We start from the raw sequence: 20305 nt of genomic DNA on the forward strand, positions 1-20305 counted from the left end.
ACGGCCTCGGCGGGCAAGTACGAAAAGTTCGAGGCGCGGCGCCCGCGTCCGACGGTCAACGTCAAGCTCAGAACCCGGGCGGAGGCCGCCCCCCCCCCCCCCTCCGCCCTGGGTCCTCGGCGGGCTCGCGGGGAACCTCGGCGCGCGCGCAGGTGAACATCAAGGAAGCGTCCCTCTTGTCCGTCGAGGCGACGAACCTCGAGGGCGAGGTCGAGACGCGGATCTCGGACCAGATCGCGGCCGGCGCGACGTACGACCAGAACAGCGCCCAGTTCGCGCCCAAGGCGCTCTTCACGCGCTGGACGGCCAAGGGCAGCGACCCCCTCGAGGTGACGGGGACCTTCAACATCGCGGACCAATCCGCCGAGGTCGACGTCAAGTACGAGAAGTTGGGCTCGAAGTTCGGCGTCAACTTCAACTCCGCGCGCAGCTCGCTCATCACGGCCGCCCGGACGTCCCGCGACTTCAGCGTCGAGGGCCGCAACGTCAACGTCGCGCCGTCCTACAACTTCGTCACGGGCGTCTCGTCCGTTAAGTCGAAGCTCGCGCTCACCAGGGCAGGAAAAGAGAGCGAACTTCCCAACTTCAAAGGCTTCGATCTCGGCCGTTTTCCACTCGTTTCGGCTGATTTTTGGACGAGCGATCATCTCTCGGACGGTCTCGAAGCATGGATGCTTTTTCCGGAACGCGCGCGCGCGGAACACTCATGTTGAAGCGAACTTGAATCACTATTTTCCTGCCCAGGCGCTCACGTCCGACACGTCCGTCGAGCTCGCGCTCGACTCCGCCGACGTCGCCGACCGCGACGCGCTCCAGAGCGTCGTGTGCATCGACCACAGCTTCAACGGCAAGAACTCCATCAAGCACACCTTCGCGCTCAACTCGGGCGTGTCGACCTACGAGTACAAGCGCAAGCTCGGCGGCGACGCCGCGCTCTCCGTCGCGGCGCACCCGGGCAAGTCCGTCGAGATCGAGTGGGACGAGGTCGGCACCACGGGCCTCTGGACGACCAACGTCCGGTTGCCCTGGGGCAAGCCCGACCGCGCCCAAGTGTCCTTCAAGCGCAAGTTCCGGCTCTAGCGCGCCGCGGCGACGACCCCGCCGCGGCCTCCGAACTCGACGTCGCCTTCCGGCGCCGCGCCGGGGCGCGAGACTACGTACGGTGGATTCCTGGTTACGACCGGGCTTGCGCGCGCGCCCCGCGCTCAGTAGGCCTTGCCCATGCCCTCCTCGAAGTTGGCCACCGGCATGGGCGCCTCCTCCTTGGGCTCGAGGATCGTGACGACGTCCGCGAGCGTGTTCTTCGGGCCCGTCTTGCCGCTCGCGTCGTGGGGGAGCATGATGCTCACCTTGACGCCGAGGACGCCCTGGCGCATGAGCACGTGGCGCACGGCGCTGTCGACGTACTCGCGCTTGGAGTGGCCGGTTTTGATCATGTAGCCGTCGGTGAACTTCATCGCCTTGGCGCGCTGCGCCCGCAGCTTGCCGGAGACGACGACCTCGACGCCCTTGGCGCCCGACTCCATGACGAAGCGGACGACGCCGTAGCACGCGCGGCGCACCGCGAGGCCGCCGAGGAGCTTGTACTTGAGCGACTCGGCCTGCGCCTGCGCGCAGAGGCCGCGGTTCGCGACGCGCTCCGCGTAGAGCTCGACGGCGCCGTCCTGGAAGTGGAAGCGCTTTTGCACCACGGACGTGAGCTCGCGGATGCGTTGGCCCTTCTCGCCGAGCACGTTCTGCGTCCGCGTCGCGCGGATGATGATCTCCGTGCGGAGCGGCGTCACGCGGACCTCGACGCCCGCGTAGCCGTCCTCGGCGAGCTCGCGCGTGAGCAGCTCGTTGAGCTCGGCGTAGAAGAGGCCGTCGGCGACGAACTTGCGCTTCTTGGAGATGGTCGCCATGGTGTCTTGACCTATGCGGGGGCGGCGCGGTCGGGCGTCGGCGCGAGCGATCGGAGCGCGCGCGCGCGCGACCGAGGGGCGGACCGCCGCCGTCCGGCCGCCGGCGCCGCGCCGAGCAGCGAAAGCCGCCCGTCGGCGACGCCGTCGCGTCGCGCGCGCGACGGGGGCACGCCCCGCCCGCGAGACGGCCGGAGGCGCACCGCCGCGCATCCGAGCGGCGGAAGGCGCCGCGGCGCGGCCCGCGACCGCGTCCCGGACTCGAAACGCGCTCCGCGAGGAGCCGCGCTCGTTTGAGGAGCCGGCGACGCCGCGTCGCGGCCCGCGCGCGTCAAATTTCGCCGCTCGTCGGCACAGCGGTGCGGCGCGGTCGTCGGGCGCCGGCAGGACGTCAAATATCTCTCGGTTAAGCGTCGCGGCGGTCGTCGGGACGCGGAGCGGCACGGTGGGCGAGCTAGGACGCGATGAGCAGCGAGGCCTCGCCGATCTCGCTCGCCGGGGGTCTCGGAGGCAAAGCCGACGGCACGGCCGCCGGGGCTCTCCGTGGTCGACGCCTGCCTCGCCGCGCGCGCGCAACCGCTGCGCGTCTCGTGCACGCGCGTCGCCGCCCACGACAGTTCCAAGCAGCGCCGTCATCTTCTTCGGCAGCAGTCGCGCACCGCCCCAAACCGCGAAAGCCGCCCGCGCGCAGTCGCCACACAACCAGCAGCAGCGCCGCTCCCCGCGGCGCGCTGCCACAAAAAAGCACCATGATGGCCGTCGCGAAGCACGTGGCGGAGGCGCACGAGGACGGCATCTGGACCTGCGCCTGGACGAAGCAGGGCCACATCGTCACGGGCTCCGTCGACGAGTGCTGCAGCGTCTGGGACGCGAACACGCTCGAGCAAAAAAAGACCTTCAAGAAGAACCTGCTCGGCGTCGTCTCCGTCGTGAGCAACTCCGACGGCAAGACCATCGCCACGAGCTCCATCGACAGCGTGCTCCGCTTCTGGAACCCCCTGTCCGAGTCGTCGGAGCCCGTCGGCTTCATCGACGCCGGCCCCGTCGAGGCGTGGACGCTGAGCTTCCACCCCGACGACAAGACGGTGATTTCGGGCACGCAGAAGGGCACGGTGAACGTCTGGGACGTCGAGAGCTGCCAGAAGACCCAGTCCTTCAAGGGCTCGTCCGGCGAGGGCGTCGACGCCTTCGTCATGTCCGTGGCGTACTCGCCTGTGTGGAAATCAAACCTTCAACCCGACTTCAATATTCGCGTAATTGAACGGTTTGGACCAGACTCTTCAATCCTGCTTCGAGAACTCGATGAGAGCAATCGATCCGTCTAAAAATCAGCCGAATCGACTTCGATTTGACCGAGATGGAGAGGTTTGAAGTTTTTGCTGGACAGGGCGTTCCAGTGGTTGATTTCCACACAGGTACTCGCCCGACGGCGCGCAGATCGCCACGGGCGGCCTCAACGGCGCCATCAACGTCTGGGACGCCAAGAGCGGCGACAAGGCCGCAGAGTTCGAGGGCCACGAGCTGCCCGTGCGGTCCATCTCCTGGAGTCCCGACGGCCAGGTGCTGCTGAGCGCGTGCGACGACTCGACGGTCCAGGCCTACGACGTGGCGCGGCCGGGCAAGCCCTTCGAGACCTTCTACGCGCACCGGTCCTGGGCCCTCGGCGTCGCCTTCTCGCCGGACAACCGCCACTTCGCGACGTGCTCGTCCGACCGCACCGTCAAGATCTGGGACCTCAACATGAAGACCTGCGTCGCCGAGATGATGGGCCACCAGGACCAGGTCTGGGAGGTCGCCTACTCGCCCGACGGCGGCGAGCTCTGCTCCTGCGCCGACGACGGCGCGGTCCAGGTCTACTCCATCGCCGCGGCGCAGGCCGCCGCCGCCGAGGCCGAGAAGAAGGACGCGGGGGAGAAGGAGGCCGCCGCCGCGCCCGCCTAGGCTCCGCCCGCGGGCGCGCGTTAAGACGCGAGACGCTCGTGCGAGCGCCGGTTCATCGTTGCGGCGACGTACGCCGGCGACGACGCCGACGTCCGCCCCTGCGTCCGCCTAGGCGCGCGCCCAAAGAGGCATTTCAATGTTGCACTGTTGCAGTGGCAGAATTTGAGAAGGCGTACGATCGATATGAGCGCGTTCACGGGCGACATGCACGGGGACCGCGCGGGCTACGCGCCGGACCACGAGTCCTTGGTGGCCAAAAAGGTCGCGGCGGACGCGGCGCCGGCGCAGGGCCGCGCGCGGCGCCACCTGCGGACCCTCGTGGCGCTCCAGGCCGGCGTCCTGTCGGCGCTCGTCTTCTGGGTCGCGCGCCGCCACCTCGCCAAGGCCAACGCGCTCGTCTCGCTCCACCCCGACCCGCTCGCCGTGGGCTACCGACCGGCGCACCGCACGTCCGGCGGGCCGGACGCGGCGACGTGGGGCGACTCGCGGGGGCCGTTTCCGACGAACGCGTGGTGGCAGAATCTGGCGCTCGGCAGCGTCTGCGACGAGACGTGCCTCGCCTACGCGATCCCCTACGTCTTCGACGCCTACGGCGGCGGCCTGCGCGCGTCGGCGACGCGCGTCGTCGCCGCGGGCCAGGACGTCGTCCAGATATCGCACGATCTCAACGCGGGCGTGCTCCTGTCCGTGGACGACGAGCCCCTCGGCGACCGCGTCGTCGACGGCTTCGGCGCGCTCGGCGTCGGGCTCCGGTGGGACCTGTCGTCGGGCGGGTCCATGTACGCGCCCGTGAGCCGAGGGGCCGCCTTCGCGACCGCGGCGTACGCGAAAGCGACGCCCGTCGTGTCGTCCAATTCCCCCCTCCACCGCGATGGCGCCGTGACGGCCGACGGCGACGCGGTGCCCTGCGACGGGAGCGCCTTCGAGGTCGCGGAGGTGTTGGCCTTCACGACGGACGCGGACTACGCGTGGCTCGTCTTTCCGTCCCGACCCGCGACGTTCCGCTGCGCCTCGGGCGACGGCGTCGCCTTCGTCGCGGACGGCAAGCAGACCGTGACGCTGCGCGTCGCGCTCGCGACGGCGTGCCGCTACGGCACGTCGACGGTGTCCTGCCGGCCCAACGAGGCGGGCAAAGGGCGCGACGCGTCCAAGAACGCGGCCCTGTTCCTCGCGGCCGCGAAACGGGCAACGCCCCCGACGCGGCCCTGGAAGGGCGACGACGTGGACTGGTCCGTCGACGGCGATACGGCAACAGTAGCCTTCGACTTCTCCGACGGGTCGGACCTGCGCTACGCGCTGCCGCATCACGACCTGGACGCCGCGGGCGGCCGGTGCGTCGCGTCCCTGCACGGGCCCGCGTGCCCCGTCGTCGGGCCCTGGACCTTGCACATCCCCCTCGGCGCCGCGCCGACGCTGTCGGCGCCGCGGCCCCTCGACGAGGACAAGCTCGACGCGCTCCACGCGGCGCTCGACCGCGACGTCGGCTTCGAGCTGCCCGCGTACTTCACGCGGGGCGCGGGCGACACCTACTTCTCGGGCAAGATGGTCGCGAAGCAGGCGCGCCTCGCGGCCATCGCCCACGACCTCGGCCGCGGCGGCGACGCGGCGAAAATCGCGGAGCGGATTTTGGTCACCGCGCGCGCGTTCCTCGACCCCGAGTCCGAAGAGACGCGCTTCCTCTACGACGAGGCCTGGGGCGGCTTGGTGTCCTGCGGCTGCGACTTCGACGAGGCGACGGAGTCGTGCCGCAACAAAGGCTCGGACGACTGCCCGGGCCTCGACGGCTGCGGCAACAACTTCGGCAACGGCTTCTACAACGACCACCACTACCACTACGGCTACTGGGCCTACGCCGTCGCCGTCGCCTGCCGCCACGCGGCCTGCGACGCGGACCTGCTGGACCAGATCCGCGTGCTCGCGGCGGACTTTGCGGAGTCGTCGCAGGCCGCCGCGTCGTTTTCGTTCGCGCGGCACAAGGACTGGTACCTGGGCAGCTCCTGGGCGTCGGGCGTCTGCCTGCCGGCGAACCCCAACGGCCGCAACCAGGAGTCGAGCTCCGAGGCCGTCGCCGCCTACGAGGGCGCGTACCATTTGGGCGCGACGCTCGGCGACGACGAATTGCGGGACTTTTCGCGGCTCCTGGCCGCGACGGAGCTCCGCGGCGCCCAGCGCTACTGGCACACGGAGACTTTGCCGTCGGCCTACACGCGGCCCGTCGTCGGCATGTTCTGGTCGACGATGGCCCAGTTCGGCACGGGTTCGGCCCGTCGCCGGCCTTCGCCATCGGCATCCAGCTCATCCCGCTGACGCCCTACGCGGAGCTCCGCGACTCCGCGGCCTTCTCCCGGTCCATCCTGGAGCCCTACGAGGCGGCCTGCGACGCCCAGTGCGTCGACGAGGGCTGGTCCATCTCGCTCGTGGCCGCCGTGGCCAACGCGGGCGACGTCGACCGCGCGTTCGCCATGGCCAAAGCGCTGCCCGACGGCGCGTTCCTCGCCGCGGGCGGCGACGGCCACTCGCGGACGAACCTGCTCCACTGGGTCGCGTCGCGGCCGCCGGGCGTCGACTACTCGTCGCCGACGCGCGCGCCGACGGGCGACGCGGGCGACGGGGACGCGGGGCTCGAGGCCGAGGCGGCCTGCGTCGCACCGCGCGACGTCGAGATCGCCGCGCTCTGCCCGCTGGGCCTCAGCGCCTGCGTCGAGGGGCCCGCGGCCCGCGGCTGCTCGTCGCTGCCCTGGACCGAGCCCGACTGCGCGCGGAGTTGCGTGCTCCGCGCCTGAGCGGCGGCGGAAACCCCATCGTTCGCACTACCCCCCCCCTTTTTCGAGGAATCTAACGTCACGCACGCTACTTCTTCCCGGCCCGGAACGCCTTGCACGCTTTCTTGTGGGCCTTCCAGTGGGTCTTCTGGCACTCGGGGCCGCAATAGGACACCTTCTTGCAGCCCGCGCAGCGCGCAAAGGTGCAGAGCGCCGGCTCCGTGCTCCCGCAGGCGGCGCAGGTCGCGAGGGTGACTTTCGGTTGCTTGTTCTCCTGCTCGTGGAAGGCCTTCCCCGCCGCGTCGAAGGGCCTGCGGACGCAGCGGACGCACTCGTCGTCGGTCATCCGGTCCACCGTCTTCTTCGCGGGCCTCTTGTGCAAGACGGCGAAGATGAGCCAGAGGTACATGTCGTTCTGGACGTCGTAGTCGAGCTCGTGGTGGCAGAGCGCGCGGAAGAGCGGCACGCACTCGCGGAAGCGCCCCTGCTGCCCGTAGAGGTTCGTCCGGATGATCATGTATTTGTAGTTCAGCCCGTCGTGGCAGCGGAGCGCCGCGCGCGAGTTGCCCGCCCGGCAGTGCCGCCCGTAGATCGCGATGACCCAGGCCTCGCAGTCGAGGACCGTCTCGCACTCCTCCAGCGAGCCGCGCTGCCGCAGGAGCGTCGCCAGCGTGCCGAGGATGCCGCAGGTGTGCTCCGCGTGCTCGGAATGCATGGGCTCGTCGAAGAAGGGCTCCCACGTCGCCCGGTCCGCGACGAGGTCCTCGTGGTACGCGCGGTACGCCGCCTCGCCCTTGAAGTTGCCCCGGCCGTCGCGGGCGTCCGACGGGGGCGCGCGGCCCTGGAACTCCATCGTCGCGGCCTGCTTCAGCGCAAAATTGATCGGGACGCCCTCGGGGTGCGGCAGGCCGGGCCCGACGGGGCCGCTGGCCGTGAAGCTCATGGTGACGATCGGCATGCCCGTCTTCAGCGCGTGCCTATAGCCCGCGCGCATCGCGTCCTTCTCCGATATGAGCCCAAAGGCGCGTCGCTCCTGCAGGTCTTTGATGAAATCGGGCTTGCTCATGGCGCCGACGGCGCGCGCGACGAGGCAGCCCTTCGAGTCTGTGGCTTCAAAAGTGCAATTAAAGTCGTCGCTAAGCCTTTTGCCAAAGGTGCCGCATTGTTGGAGGCAGCCCCACGATGATGACGCGTAGTATGCTCGTCGCCTCGATCGTCGCGCCGTGATGCTGCTCTTGCTCCTCGCGGTCGCCGTCGCCGCGAAGCCGGCGCCGAACTGCAGCGACGCCAAGTGCGGCGTCGCCTGCGCCTGGACCGCCGGCGTCGAGAGATGCCACCCGCAGCGGCTCTGCCTCGACGCCGGCGCGGCCTGCGCGGTAAAGGCCAAGCGCCTCGAGCGGCTCACGGGCTACGCGGCGAACCGGTCCGCGGAGGAGAAGGCCTGCGCGCCGCCGCCGCCGCCCGCGCGCATCCCGGCCATCGCGCGACGCAGCGATGCGGACGCGCGGCGGTGCCGCGTCGCGCGCTGCGCCCGCGCGAACTTCACGCGCAAGGCCGCCACCGACGACCTCTTCCAGCGCTACGCGACGTACCGCGCGGAGCTCGCCGTCGTGACGCCCCACAAGGCCGGCGGCAAGTACGCGAAGGAGATGTTCGCGCGGGCCTACGGCTGCGCGCCGACGCGGGCGCCGGGCGACCGCGAGGTCGTCATGTGCGGCGACGACGGCAAGGTGCGGAAGAACATGACCGTCGTCCTCCTCGTCCGCGAGCCCCTGGACCGCGCGCTCGCGCAGTACAACCACCTCATCGGCGACGCGCGGAGCAAGCTCGAGGCGGTCTGCGCCAAGGGCTCGTACCCGCTCACGGCCGACGAGCGCCTCGCCTACGCGAAGGGGTCGACGCCCGGCGACGACGCGCGGCGCCTCGCGTTCCTCCGCTGGCTCCGGTGCCTCGAGCCGAACGTGCCCGACGCCGCGCGCGAGCCCGACGGCATCGAGTACCGCCACTTCCAGCCCGCGAGCCGCTACGCCTACGCCGCCGAGGCGGACTTCGTCGGGCGCGTCGAGCGGCTCGGCGACGTCATGGCCGCGCTCGCCGCCGTCGCGCCGCTGCTCAACGCGTCGCTCGACGACGCGAGCCGCCGGCCCGACCCGTGGCTCTTCGACGGCGAGAAGCAGGACGCGGAGAAGCAGCGCGGCGGCTCCCGCAAGGAGCAGCACAAGGCCCTGGACTACGTCCGCGCCCACGAGCTCCAGGCCTGGGGCGTCCAGCGCTGCGACCTCGGCGACGACGCGGCGGCGGCGGAGGCGAAAGTATCGGCGTTGTACGCGACGGACTTCGACTGCTTCGGCGACCTGCTGCCCCGCTACGCGGCCGCCGACGCGCGCCGGCGCCTCCGCCGCGCGGGCACGCAGCTCGCCTGCGAAGGCGTCGACGAGGCGACCGCGCGGCCCGTCGGGGCGCCGACCGCGGCGCCGACGGCCGCGCCGCGCCCCGCGCCGAGCCCCGCGCCGAGCCCCGCGCCGAGCCCCGCGCCGGTCGCCGCGGCGCCGACCGGGGACGGCGCGCGCCACGCCGCCCTCCTCGTCGCCGCCTTCCTCGCGGGCGCGGGCTGCAACGCGGCCGCGGCGAGGTGGCGAGGGTAAAGTTAAACGGGGAGCGTCGCCTTCCTCGCGGGCGCGGGCTGCAACGCGGCGGAGGCGTCGAGGGTAAACTAAGTTACTTGAGGGAAGCATCGCGGCGCTCGGGCGCTCGGCAAAAACCGGAGCTGCTCGGCTGGCTGGTGATCACCTGAGCGCGGCCGAGCTCGCGGCGCGTGCTCGTCGGTGCTGCCGCGCTCGCCGCTTCCGCGGACCTCGCGCGCGCGCCGGCGCGGCGCGGACGTCGCGGCGGCGCCCCCGGGCGCCCCGCCGAGACCCCATGGAGATGCTCATGAGCTCGAGCAGCAACGGAGCCGAGGCCAAGGTGCGCGCCGCGCCGCGGGACGCCGCCGGGGGGCGGCGGGCCGCCGGGGCCGCGCGCGCGCGCGCGGGGGCGCGCGCCGGGGGCGACGACGCCGGGGGCGTCGGACGGCGGCCGCGCGCGCCCGCAGGAGACCGACGAGGGCGAGGCGCGGTCCATCCTGAAGCTGCCGTCGGAGAGCCGGATACGCGCGCCGTCGGCGGGGGGCAAGTCGCTGTCCTGAAACGACGAGGTCGGCGGCGGCCTCATCGAGGTCCACTACGCGGAGGAGCTGCACTACTCGCCGCACAGCAAGGACCGCGAGGTGGCGCGGCGGCAGCAGCTCCGGCAGGGCCAGGGCACGGCCGACGGCGAGGAGCCGTCGGCCGGCGGCAACCGGAGGTGCTGCGTCATCTCCTAGCGCCAGTTTTTCCCAATTCGGGGGGCCGCGGGGCCCCCGCGCGTCGCGTCGCTCGCCCGGCCCGGATCTCGTAGGAACTAGGACTGTACTCTGCCGGCGCGGCGCTCGTCGCCTCGGGGCTCACGCGAGCTGCCGGCGCGCGCCCGGGGCCGCGAGGAACGCGGCGATCGCGTCCGCGGTCACGGCCGCGGCGTCCGCGACGTAGTAGGCGCCGCCGTCCGGGATGTCGAGGAGGAGGAGCCGGGGCTCCTTGGGCGCGGCCGCGGGCAGGCCGCAGAGCTTGCGCACCTGGGCCACGGGCCCCTCGGTCTTTGGCGCGAAGAAGTAGAGCGCGTCGACGTCGCCCGACCGGCCCGCCTCCGCCTTCGCCGCCGCCTCCTTGAGCGCCGCGACGGCGCCGGCGCTGTCGTCCATGCCGTCGGCGAGCACGACGAGCGACCGGGTCTCGTTGACGTCGGAGCCGTTGCACTCGACGCCCTTGGACAGGTCCGCGTAGGGCTTCGGCTTCCAGCTCTCGGGGAAGCCCTCGACGACCGCCTCGGCCACGAGCCCCCGCGCGGACGTCGTCACGACGTCACGGTTTCCGTCGGCACCGGGCGCCGAGAGGAGCACGAGGCTCGGGATGCCCGAGACGTCGAAGTGCTTCGAGAGCGCGGCCTTGTCGTCGCGCGCCGCGTAGGGCAACGCGTACCAGTCGTCGCCCATCTCCGCAAAGTAGGCGTCGAACTCGGCCTCGCCCTTGTCGCTCGAGACGAACACAATGGACGCGTCGGGGTGGGCCGCCTTGAGCTCGGAGAAGAAGGCGACGAGTTGCGGCGTGAAGCCGCGGCACGGCGGGCACCAGTGCGCGGAGAAGTAGACCAGGAGCGGGCCGGCGACGTCGGCGACCTCGACGGTCTTGGGCCCCTTCTTGGTCGCCAGGGGCGGCAGGCCCGCGAGGGTCTCGCGCAGCGTCGGCGGCTTCCAGGGGAACTTGGCGGCTTCCGGGTCGTTCGCGACGTCGGAGCGGCCGTCGGACGTGATCAAAGCGCCCGTCTTCGCGTCGAGGAGCACGAGCGTCGGGATGCCCGAGACCTTGTACTTCTTATTGAGCGCGTTCTTCGCGGCGCGGTTGGCGTACGGCAACGCGAGCCACGGCGCCTGCTCGCCGTAGTAGGACGCGAACTCGTCCTCCGACTTGTCGCTCGAGACGAAGACCAGCTCGAAGTTCTTCGCGGCCTTGTGCCGCTCGTAGAACGCGCCCAGCTGGGGCGTGAAGCCCCGGCAGGGCGGGCACCAGTGGGCGGAGAAGTAGAGGGCGACGACGTCGACGTCCTTGAGGGCGCTGGCCGTGGGCCGGGGGCCGTCCTTGGAGAGGAGCTCGTCGCCGAGGAGGGTCGAGAAGTCGAAGACGTGCAACGTGGCGGGCATGGTCGCTTTGCGAGGTGTGGGAGTCGTGGAGCTAGCTGGCTGGGTTGCTTTGGTTTTGCTGGGCATCGGGAACGCGCGAAGAGGCTGCCCGAAGATCACGCGAAGAGGCTGCCCGAGGGCGATGTTGAGCGTCAAGCTTTCAGAGAGTTGCCAATCGTTCTGCCACATCCACTCGAGTGGCTTCTCAAAAGAGCTCGAGCGTCGTGCTCAATCATGCTCCGCCTCCTCCCGCTCTTGGCAACCGCCGCGGCCGTCTGGCCCGCGCCCAAGTCCATCAGCCTCTCGGGCGCCAGCGTGAAAGTCCAGCCCGGCGGCGCGGCCTTCTTCAAACTGAACGGCACGTCGCCGCTGCTCGAGGCGGCCTTCGAGCGCTACGCGGGCCTCGTCTTCCCGCACCGCGCGGCGGCGGACGGCGCCGCGCTCGCGTCGCTCGCCGTGCGCGTCGTCGACGTCGCCGAGGGCGCGCCGCAGCTCGGCGACGACGAGAGCTACGCGCTGTCGATCGGTGCGACCGCCGCGACGCTCGAGGCCGCGACGGTCTGGGGCGCGCTCCGGGGCCTGGAGACCTTCAGCCAGCTCGTGTCCTTCGACTTCGACGCCGGCAGCTACGAGGCCGCCGCCGGCGCCGTCGAGGACGCGCCGCGGTTCCCGCACCGGGGCCTCATGATCGACACGGGCCGCCACTTCCAGCCCCTGGCCTCCATCTTCGAGGTCGTCGACGCCCTGCCCTACGCGAAGATCAACGTGCTCCACTGGCACCTCGTCGACGCGCAGTCCTTCCCGTTCGAGTCGAAGTCGATGCCCGAGCTCTGGCGGGGCGCGTTCTCGCCGCGGGAGCGCTACACGCAGGCGGACGTCGCCGACGTCGTCGAGCGCGCGCGCCTCCGCGGCGTCCGCGTGATCCCCGAGTTCGACATGCCCGGCCACGCCGACAGCTGGTGCGTCGGCCGCCCGGACCTGTGCCCGTCCGAGACCTGCGCGTCGCCGCTCGACGTGTCCAAGGCCGCGACCTTCGACGCCATCTCCGGGCTGCTCGACGAGCTCGCGGGCGGGCTGTTCCCCGACGGCTTCGTCCACCTGGGCGGCGACGAGGTCAACACGGCCTGCTGGGAGTCGACGCCCTCCGTCGCCGCGTGGCTCAAAGCCCGGAATCTCACGGCCGACGGCGGCTACGCGCACTTCGTCAAGACCGTCGCGGACCTGGCCATCGCCAAGAAGCGGCGCCCCGTGCAGTGGTCCGAGGTCTGGGACCACTTCAAGACGGACCTGCCCAGGGACGTCGTCATCCACGTCTGGAAGTCCGTCACGAACGTCGCGGACGTCGTCGCCGCGGGCTACGACGTCATCCGCAACGTCGGCTACGACGCGACGTCCTGGTACCTCGACAATTTGAACGTCAACAGCTCGGCGGTCTACGGCAACGAGCCCTGCGACGGCATCCCCGCGGACCTCTGCGCGGCGCACGTGCTCGGCGGCCACGGAGAGATGTGAAGGCGCAGCGTCCTGTGGCCGTGACGATGTTCGAGAGATTTGGTCCTTTTGGGGTGGGAAACAATGTGACACCGTCATGCTTGGTAGGTGGGGCGAGACGGTCGACGCGTCGGACATCGACGGCACGGTCTGGCCGCGGCTCGGGGCCATCGCGGAGAAGCTCTGGTCGCCCGAGGCCGCCACCATCCCGACGCCCGCCGACATGCTCCCCCGCCTCGCGGAGTTCCGCTGCCGCCTCAACGCCCGCGGCGTCCGCGCCGCGCCCGTCTACAACGCCGAGGCGCGGTCCGCGCCGCCGGGCCCGGGCTCCTGCCTCAAGCAGCGCCGCTGAGCGCGGTCTCTTCGCGCGGCGCGTGCGAAGCCGCGCGCGCGCGCGTCTTTTTTTTGTTTTTTTACGAGACCGCCTTTTTGCTTTCTAAGCGAGCCTGCTCGTCCCAAGCTGAACTCGGCGTGCAGTGCAACCGTGACATTAGCCGGCGGGCTGCCATGGCTGCCATCCACAAGGAATGACGAGCCCATTTTTAAGAATGGGTAAGCGCGTCGCAGCGCGCGCGGGCTCGGCGTGAGGGAGCGGGTAGAACGACCGTGGACAGCAGCCCGCAGCGATGCATTCGGAGGCGTCGTCGCTCCTCGAGCCGATCAAGCCCGCGGATGCCGACGCGGCGGAGCTCGCGGCGCTGCGCGCCGTCTACGACAACGAGGAGGTGCCCGTCGACCCGGAGGAGCAGGCGGCGCGGCGCCGCGATACCTGCCGCGCGCTCGCCGTCGCCGTCGCCGTCGCGGCGACCGGCTGGGCGCTCTACTACGAATTCGGCGACGTCGCCATCTTCGCCTACGGCATCGTCGTCTCCGCGTCGCACTACGCCTACCAGCGCTTCTTCCAGGCCAAGGCGGCGCCGCACCCGCTGACGACGCTGGCCTTCGCGAACTGCGTCGTCCTGGTCGTCGCCTACGCGTCGCTGCGCACGAAGAAACGCCGCGCGTGGCTCGTGACGTGGAACGGCGTCGTGAGCGGGTTCGCGACGGCGCTGCTCGTCCTCGCGTTCGCCGCGGCCGCGGCGCGGCCGGCCGTGGCGCTGGGCTTCGACGAGGACTACGTCCTCGCGAACCCGTACGTCGACGACGTCGCGCGCGTCGGGCTCGCGGGCCTCGGGGCCATCATGGTCGTGTCGAATGGGTTGGGCGCCTACCTCATCGCGTACTGCGGCGTCGATCCGAACGCGCCCGTCTACTCGTCCTTCGCGACGGTGCTCTACAACTGGGCGGGCGCCGTGCTCGCCGTGCTCTGGGTCCTCGCCTTGCGGAAGCTCGTCGCGCCCGCGCTGGAGAAGAGGCGCCCAAAGGTGGCCTTCTCCGACTTCCTCGAAGAGCGCGCGAAGCGGCGGAGGCCGCGACGCTCGCCGGAGGAGGCGTAAGTGTGCCTTAGGCTCGCGCAGGACGAGGGGGGAGGGGTATTCGCGGGTGATTTCCGGAGATGTTTCGTTTCGACACGGGCGGAGACGATGCACTCGAACTCGTAGACGGCGCCGTTCTGATAGCCCGACCGGGGGTCTTTTGCGCCTGGCCTCCGGCCGCGCCAGGGGAGGGCTCGCGGCGTGTGTCGCCACATGCGCGCGCGAGAGAGAGAGAGAGCGAGCTTTCGCGCGCGTGTCCTAAGATGGCGGTTCGCGCGCGCCGACGGAGCCGGGCGGCCGCGGGAACCCGGGGGGCCTACGCGGTCGTCGAGTTCGCGAGGTAGGCGGCCGGGTCGAGGTAGTCGGCGCCGCCGAACATGTCGATGAAGAAGAGCGCGTCGACGTCGAGCTTGGAGACGAAGAAGTCGTGGCTGGCCGGGTAGTCGGCGAAGGACGGGTGCTTCGCGACGAGCGCGGCCCACGCCGCGGCGCCCTCGGGCGTGCCCGAGACGTTGACGAGCGCGCCCGAGAGCACGAGGCGCGCGCAGGGCGGGTTCTCCGGGTCGCCGAGGATGGCGCCGATGCGGCAGCTCGAGAGCTCGTCGTCGCCCGAGAGCTCCGCCTCCGAGAGCGACAAGGACGCGCGGGGGCTCGCGCCGGCGCCCGCGAAGGCGTCGGTCATGGACGCGTCGAGCGTCGAGCCGTAGAAGTAGGGGACGCCGCCGACCTCCGCGAAGGAGTACGGGTTGCCGAACGCGTCGCCGACGGCCGTGCCCTCGGTCCGCGTCGACGTCGTCGACAGGACCCCCCAGTCCAGGGTCTCGGCCATCCAGCGCGCGACGGCGACGTGGTTCCAGAACCAGGGCCGCGCCGTGAGCGGCGCGGGCGCCGCGGCGGCGACTTGAGCGGCGCGTTCCGGCTCGGGCGCCGCGAAGTACTCCTCCGGTTCGACGACGGACGCGCCGCCGTAGGCGCCGATGAGCCAGACGCCCGTCACGGTCATCTTGGCGACGTAGAAGTCGTGGTCGCTGGGCAGCTCCTTGAAGTAGGGGTGGCGCTCCTCGAGCGCCGCGTAGGCTTCCTCGTACTCGTCCGAGCCGGCCGCGGGCTTCGACCACGCGCCCGTGAGGACGAGGCGCGCGCAGGGGGGATTCTCGGGGTCCCCGAAGGTCGACGCGCCGACGACGCAGGCCGCGTCCGTGGCGTTCGTCGCGAGGCCCGTGTTCGGGAGCGTCGCCTCCGAGAGCGCGAGCGAGCCGATCGGGCCTGGGCGGCAAAAGGGTGATTCAACGTCGCTTCAACGTGAGTGTTCCGCGCGCGCGCGTTCCGGAAAAAGCATCCACGCGTCGAGGCCGTTCCGAGAGATGATCGCTCGTCCAAAAATCAGCCGAAACGAGTGGAAAACCGGCGAATGTCGCTCTCTTTTGCCGCCCTGGATCGGGCTCGCGTCGGGCGCCGTGAAGAGGTCGATGGCGCTCGCGTCGAGGTTCGACGCGTAGATGTAGGGCACGCCGCCGACGTCGGCGAACGAGTAGGGATTCCCGAAGGCGTCGCCGACCTGGCTCCCGTTGGAGCGCGTCGACGTCGTCGACAGCGTGCCCCAGGTGAGCTTCGCGGCCATCCAGCGCGACAGGGCCACGGCGTCGGTGCCGTCCGGCGGGCCCGACGCCGCCGCGGGGGCGAGGAGGGCGAGGGCCAGGAGCTTCATCGCGGGGACCTTCTGAGCGTGCGGGCGCGGGGTGAGCGCGTCGGCAGCAGCCCGAGCTTGTCGGAGCACGCGCATCCCGCTTGTTTGCATTTGCAGGGGCAGCGTGGGTGTTATGCAGGGGCCTCGCACCTTGAGGCCACACGATGGTATGGGCTCGCATCAATCGTGCGTGAGCGCAAATGAAGCGCTGCGTCGCCGCCCTCATCGCCGCGCGCGTCGTCGGCGTCCCACTGGACCTACAAATGAAGCGCTGCGTCGCCGCCCTCGTCGCCGCGCGCGTCGTCGGCGTCCCGCTGGACCTGCGGCTGCCCGCCGGCGACGCGGCCGTCTTCGTGCCGGCCACCGTCGAAGGCAACGCCGTGCTCGTGCCCTACTTTGAGTCCCTGGGCGTCGACGACAGCTTCGGCGCGTTCCTGCTCACGCTCGGCCTCGGGTCGCTCCCGGGCCTCCGCGACGAGGCGCGGGGCATACTCGCGCGGCGGCGCGACGAGGCCCTGTTCCGCGAGCTCGAGGCCGTCGTCGAGGCCCACGCGTCCGAGCCGCGGCCGCCGCTCCGCGCGGCGCTGCCCGTGCTCGTCGACGACCGGGCGTTCCTCGTCGAGTGGCGCGGCGACGCGGACGCCGGCGCCGCGGCGCGGGCCTTCGTCGACCGCGCGTCGGAGGCCGTGTCGCTCAACGCGTCCGTCGCGACGGCCGTCGCCGGCGCCGTCGCGGACCAGCTGAACGTCCGCGGCCGCGCGCGCGAGGCGCAGCGCGCCGCCTTCGCGGCGCCGTCGCCGCTCGCGCGGGACGCGCGCGCGCCGGACGTCGCCGCGTCCCCGGGAGGCCGGCCGCCGCCGCGGCGCCTCTCGGCCTTCGAGACCGTCGCGCGACGCATGGCGACGCGTCGGGAGCTGCCGACCTTCGTGCTCAACCTCTGGAGCTCGACGCACCGGCGGGACTTTTCGCGCCACCAGCTCGCCGCCGCGGGGCTGCTCGACGCCGCGACGTGGATCCCCGGCGCCGACGGCGTGTCCTTGACGCCGAACGTCCTCGTGCAGGCCGTCGCGCAGGGCACCGTGCTCAGCCAGGGCGAGGTCGGCATCTTCCTGAGCCACCTGACGGCCTGGAACGACGTCGTCGAGCGCGGCGTCCCCTACGCGCTCGTGCTCGAGGACGACGCGCACCTCGCGGCGGACGCGGCCGCCGTCGTGTCGCGGGCGATCCTGGACCTCCAGGACGCGGGCGAGCCGTGGGATCTCCTCGCGCTGGACTTTGGCCTGCCGGGACACGTCGAAAACGTCGCCGCGGAGGAGGTCCGCCGCGGCGGCGTCCACGCGCGCTGCCACGCCGCGGCCGTGGACGCCGCGCGGCGCGGCGAGTCGCACCTGCGCTTGGACGGCGGCTGCGCGCACGCGTCCATCGGCGGCATGGTCGTGTCCCATCGGGGCGCGAGGCGGCTCCTCGACGGCGCGGCGCCCGTCGCCTGCCCGGCGGACACCTGGGTGCTGCGGCGGGTCCAGGACGGCACCCTCGACGCCTTCGCGGCGCTGCCCGCCGTCGCGCACGTCGAGGCCTACGGGACGACAGACAGCGTCCGCCGCTACCTGACGCTCGACGGGCCCGAGGTCCACTGGACCTTCAGGGCGGACGCGGAGCTGACCTGCCGCGACGCGCCCTGCGCGATCACCATCCGCGTCTAGCGTATGTTGAGATCCTAGACGTGCACGTCGAGCGACAGGAACGCGCCGTGGGGCGCGACGGGCCGCGCGAACGCGGGATCCACGGGCGCCGCGAACATCTCGAGGCCCTTGTTGCCCGTCGCGAGGTGGCCCAGCCCGACGTCGAGCGTCGCCCAGGCGACGACGGCCGCGGGGTCCGCCGCGGCGCGGTCCGCGAGCGTGAAGAGCGCGCGCGCGCCGTCCGGCAGGTTCTCGACGGGGTGCTGCACGTACAGGCTCGCGCCCCACCAGGCGAAGGTGTCGCGCACGAGGCAGGGCGCGGGCAGCGCCTGGACGGCCTCGATGACGGCGCCGCCGGCGTCGACGACGGCGAACTCGATGAGGGGCTCCGCGGGGACGATCGACGCCGACGGCGCGAACGCGACCTTTTCGAGCAAGATCGTCGCGTAGCGCAGGCCCGGCACGCGGGGACACGGCGGCGGCAGCACCGGCGCGAGGCCCGCGACGGCGCGGTTCTTCGTCAGCAGGGCGTCGATCTGCGAGTCGCGGCCGAGGCTGTCGAAGCCGCGCGTCGCGTCCGCGCCCCGGCGGCTCAGCGCAGCCGCGACGTCGACCTGCCCCCCGGCGCAGGCGAGCTCGAGGGGCGTCGCTTTGTTGAGGTCCAGGGGGTCCACGGGCGCGCCGCACTCGACGAGCAGCACCGCGAAGAAGACGCGCGCGTCGTCCCGTCGTAATCCCCGCTCGACGGCCTCGTGGCCCGTGCGCGCGCGGCGCCGCGCCGCCGGCGGCGCCGTCGCCGACGACTTGCACAATAGATGGAGCGCCGTCGAGCCGTGGGCGTTCGCCGCGCTCGCGAGCTCGCGGCGCCCCGCGGCGTCGACGCGCTTGAGCGGCGGCGCGGCGGCCGCGCGGCGCGCGCCCGACGCGGACGCGCCGAAGACGGTGCTCAGCCCCAGGAGCCAGGCCTGCAGGTCCGCCTCGGACTCGGCCTTGAAGAAGAGGCGGCCCTCCCGGTTCTTGCCCTTGAGCAGGTCCGGCGAGTGGATCTCGAAGCCGAAGGGCACCTCGTCGTAGAAGAGGTCCGTCCGACTCCGCTTCGCCATGGCCCGCGCCAGGGGCACGGAGAAGCTCGGCGTCGCGCCCTCCTTGGGTTTGCCGCCGTAGTACTCGAGGCTCGGCGCGGCCGTGAGCTTGACCCACCGCCGCAGCCAGCGGTCCGTCTCGCGGCGCTTCTCCAGCGGGCCCTCGCAGACGACGCCCGCCTCCGGCGCCGGGGCCGCGTCCGGCTTCGCGTTCGGCGACGCGGCGACGAAGTCGCCGTCGCCGACGGCCGCGTAGAGGCCCAGGAGCTGCCGCGCGGAGTCGAGCGAATCCGCGAGCGCCGCGAGGTGCAGCGCCTGCGTGGAATTCAAATCTTCAACCCGACTTCAATGTGCGCGTATGCGACCGTTTCGACGCGAGCTCTTCGGCCGTGCTTCGAGAACTCGAGGAGAGCAATCGACTCGTCCAAAAATCAGCCGAATCAACCTCGATTTGACCGAGCTAGAGAGTTCTGAAGTTTGGTGGGGACGCCCCAAACCAGTGGTTGGTTTCCACACTGTGCAGCGCCGTGTTGCCGTCGCCGTTGACGTACGTCGCGGCGTCGAAGCGCGGGCCGAGGCGCTTCGCCAGGGGCGCGACGCAGGCCGCGGACCCGGACCGGCAGGCGACGTGCAGGAGCCCGCCGTAGCGGTCCCCGCCGCCGAAGCGCACGTCCGCCAATTTCGCCAGCGTCGGCGCCGTCTCGCCCAGCGACGCGAGGTAGGCCTCGAGGGCCCGGGGCGCGCCGTCGTCCACGAGCCTCCGGGCCTCGACCTTGGCCTTGGCGAGCAGCGAGTTGAGCGCGAGCGACCGGACGTAGCACCGGAGCCTCCGCGCGGCCGTCGCCGCGCGAGACGCGCGCGCGCGCGCCGCGGCCTCCTCCGCGCGCAGCACCACGGGCACGTCCGCGCCCAGAATGCCCGGCGCCACCGCCGCGAGGACGCCCCGCAGCGCCGCGAGGGCCTCGCGGCTCGCGCGGAACAGCCGCGCGGCGTCGGCCGCGCGCGACGTCTCCCGCTCGACCTTCAACACCTTCCGCGCCTCCAAGCTCCGCGCGAGCAGGTCCCGCTTCTCGAAGCAGTCGCCGTAGCTCAGGCCGCCGGAGCGGATCACCTCCTTGCACGCGTGGACGGAATAGGCGGCGGGCGCCGGGTCCGCGACCGTCGCGTCGCCGGACCTCAGCGACGCGGCGAGCGCGTCGAGGGCCGCCGCGAGGCGGAACGCCGCCGTCGCGCGCGCCGCCGCCTCGGCCTCGAGCTCCTCGGCGAGCGCCGCGGCGTCGGCGAGGAGCGCGCTCTCGACGACCGCGTCCTCGCCCACGGTCCGCAGCACCTCCCGCGTCGCCTCGACGACGCGTTCGAGGTCCGCGACGGCCGCCGCCGCCGCCGTCGCGCCGGCGACCGTGGCCCCCTGCGCCGCGCCGCCGGCGGCGCGCGCGCGGCCGACCGCGGCCTCGAGGCGCTCGGCCGCGCGCGTCGCGGCGGCCCGGAGCTCCGCGGCCGCCGCGAGCGGCGACCCGGCGCCCGCGGGCGCGCGGCCCGCCTCGTCGACGGCGATGGCCGCGTCGAGGCGCTTCACCGTCGTCGGCGCGACGACGGC

At 72.0% G+C, this 20305-nt stretch overlaps 6 protein-coding genes across 6 annotated transcripts; 3 read left to right on the forward strand and 3 right to left on the reverse strand.

The window, feature by feature from the left end:
- Nucleotides 1-1157: 1157 nt before the first annotated feature.
- On the reverse strand, nucleotides 1158-2349 carry AURANDRAFT_60177 (hypothetical protein; the record flags this gene model as incomplete). Its single annotated transcript, XM_009040303.1, has 3 exons — nucleotides 1158-1912; nucleotides 1954-1956; nucleotides 1977-2349. The coding sequence occupies one exon, from the start codon at nucleotides 1899-1901 to the stop codon at nucleotides 1206-1208; it is 696 nt and encodes a 231-aa protein (XP_009038551.1).
- A 301-nt stretch (nucleotides 2350-2650) lies between these two features.
- AURANDRAFT_28597 (hypothetical protein) lies at nucleotides 2651-3839 on the forward strand (the record flags this gene model as incomplete). Its single annotated transcript, XM_009040233.1, has 2 exons — nucleotides 2651-3102; nucleotides 3314-3839. 2 exons carry the CDS (start codon nucleotides 2651-2653, stop codon nucleotides 3837-3839), a joined length of 978 nt encoding a protein of 325 aa, XP_009038481.1.
- A 3988-nt stretch (nucleotides 3840-7827) lies between these two features.
- AURANDRAFT_65402 (hypothetical protein) lies at nucleotides 7828-9246 on the forward strand (the record flags this gene model as incomplete). Its single annotated transcript, XM_009040234.1, has 1 exon — nucleotides 7828-9246. One exon carries the CDS (start codon nucleotides 7828-7830, stop codon nucleotides 9244-9246), a length of 1419 nt encoding a protein of 472 aa, XP_009038482.1.
- Nucleotides 9247-10031: 785 nt separating this feature from the next.
- On the reverse strand, nucleotides 10032-11457 carry AURANDRAFT_37977 (hypothetical protein; the record flags this gene model as incomplete). The annotated part of the gene is made up of 1 exon (XM_009040302.1): nucleotides 10032-11457. The coding sequence occupies one exon, from the start codon at nucleotides 11436-11438 to the stop codon at nucleotides 10083-10085; it is 1356 nt and encodes a 451-aa protein (XP_009038550.1).
- A 128-nt stretch (nucleotides 11458-11585) lies between these two features.
- On the forward strand, nucleotides 11586-13194 carry G2 (hypothetical protein; the record flags this gene model as incomplete). Its single annotated transcript, XM_009040235.1, has 2 exons — nucleotides 11586-12859; nucleotides 12951-13194. 2 exons carry the CDS (start codon nucleotides 11586-11588, stop codon nucleotides 13192-13194), a joined length of 1518 nt encoding a protein of 505 aa, XP_009038483.1.
- Nucleotides 13195-15188: 1994 nt separating this feature from the next.
- Nucleotides 15189-15419, reverse strand: AURANDRAFT_17739 (hypothetical protein; the record flags this gene model as incomplete). Its single annotated transcript, XM_009040301.1, has 1 exon — nucleotides 15189-15419. A coding segment is annotated over one exon (231 nt), but the record flags the coding sequence as incomplete, so codon positions are not given.
- Between the last annotated feature and the right edge of the window lie 4886 nt (nucleotides 15420-20305).

Source organism: Aureococcus anophagefferens, assembly GCF_000186865.1.
Source record: "Aureococcus anophagefferens unplaced genomic scaffold AURANscaffold_14, whole genome shotgun sequence".
Lineage (NCBI taxonomy): Eukaryota > Pelagophyceae > Pelagomonadales > Pelagomonadaceae > Aureococcus > Aureococcus anophagefferens.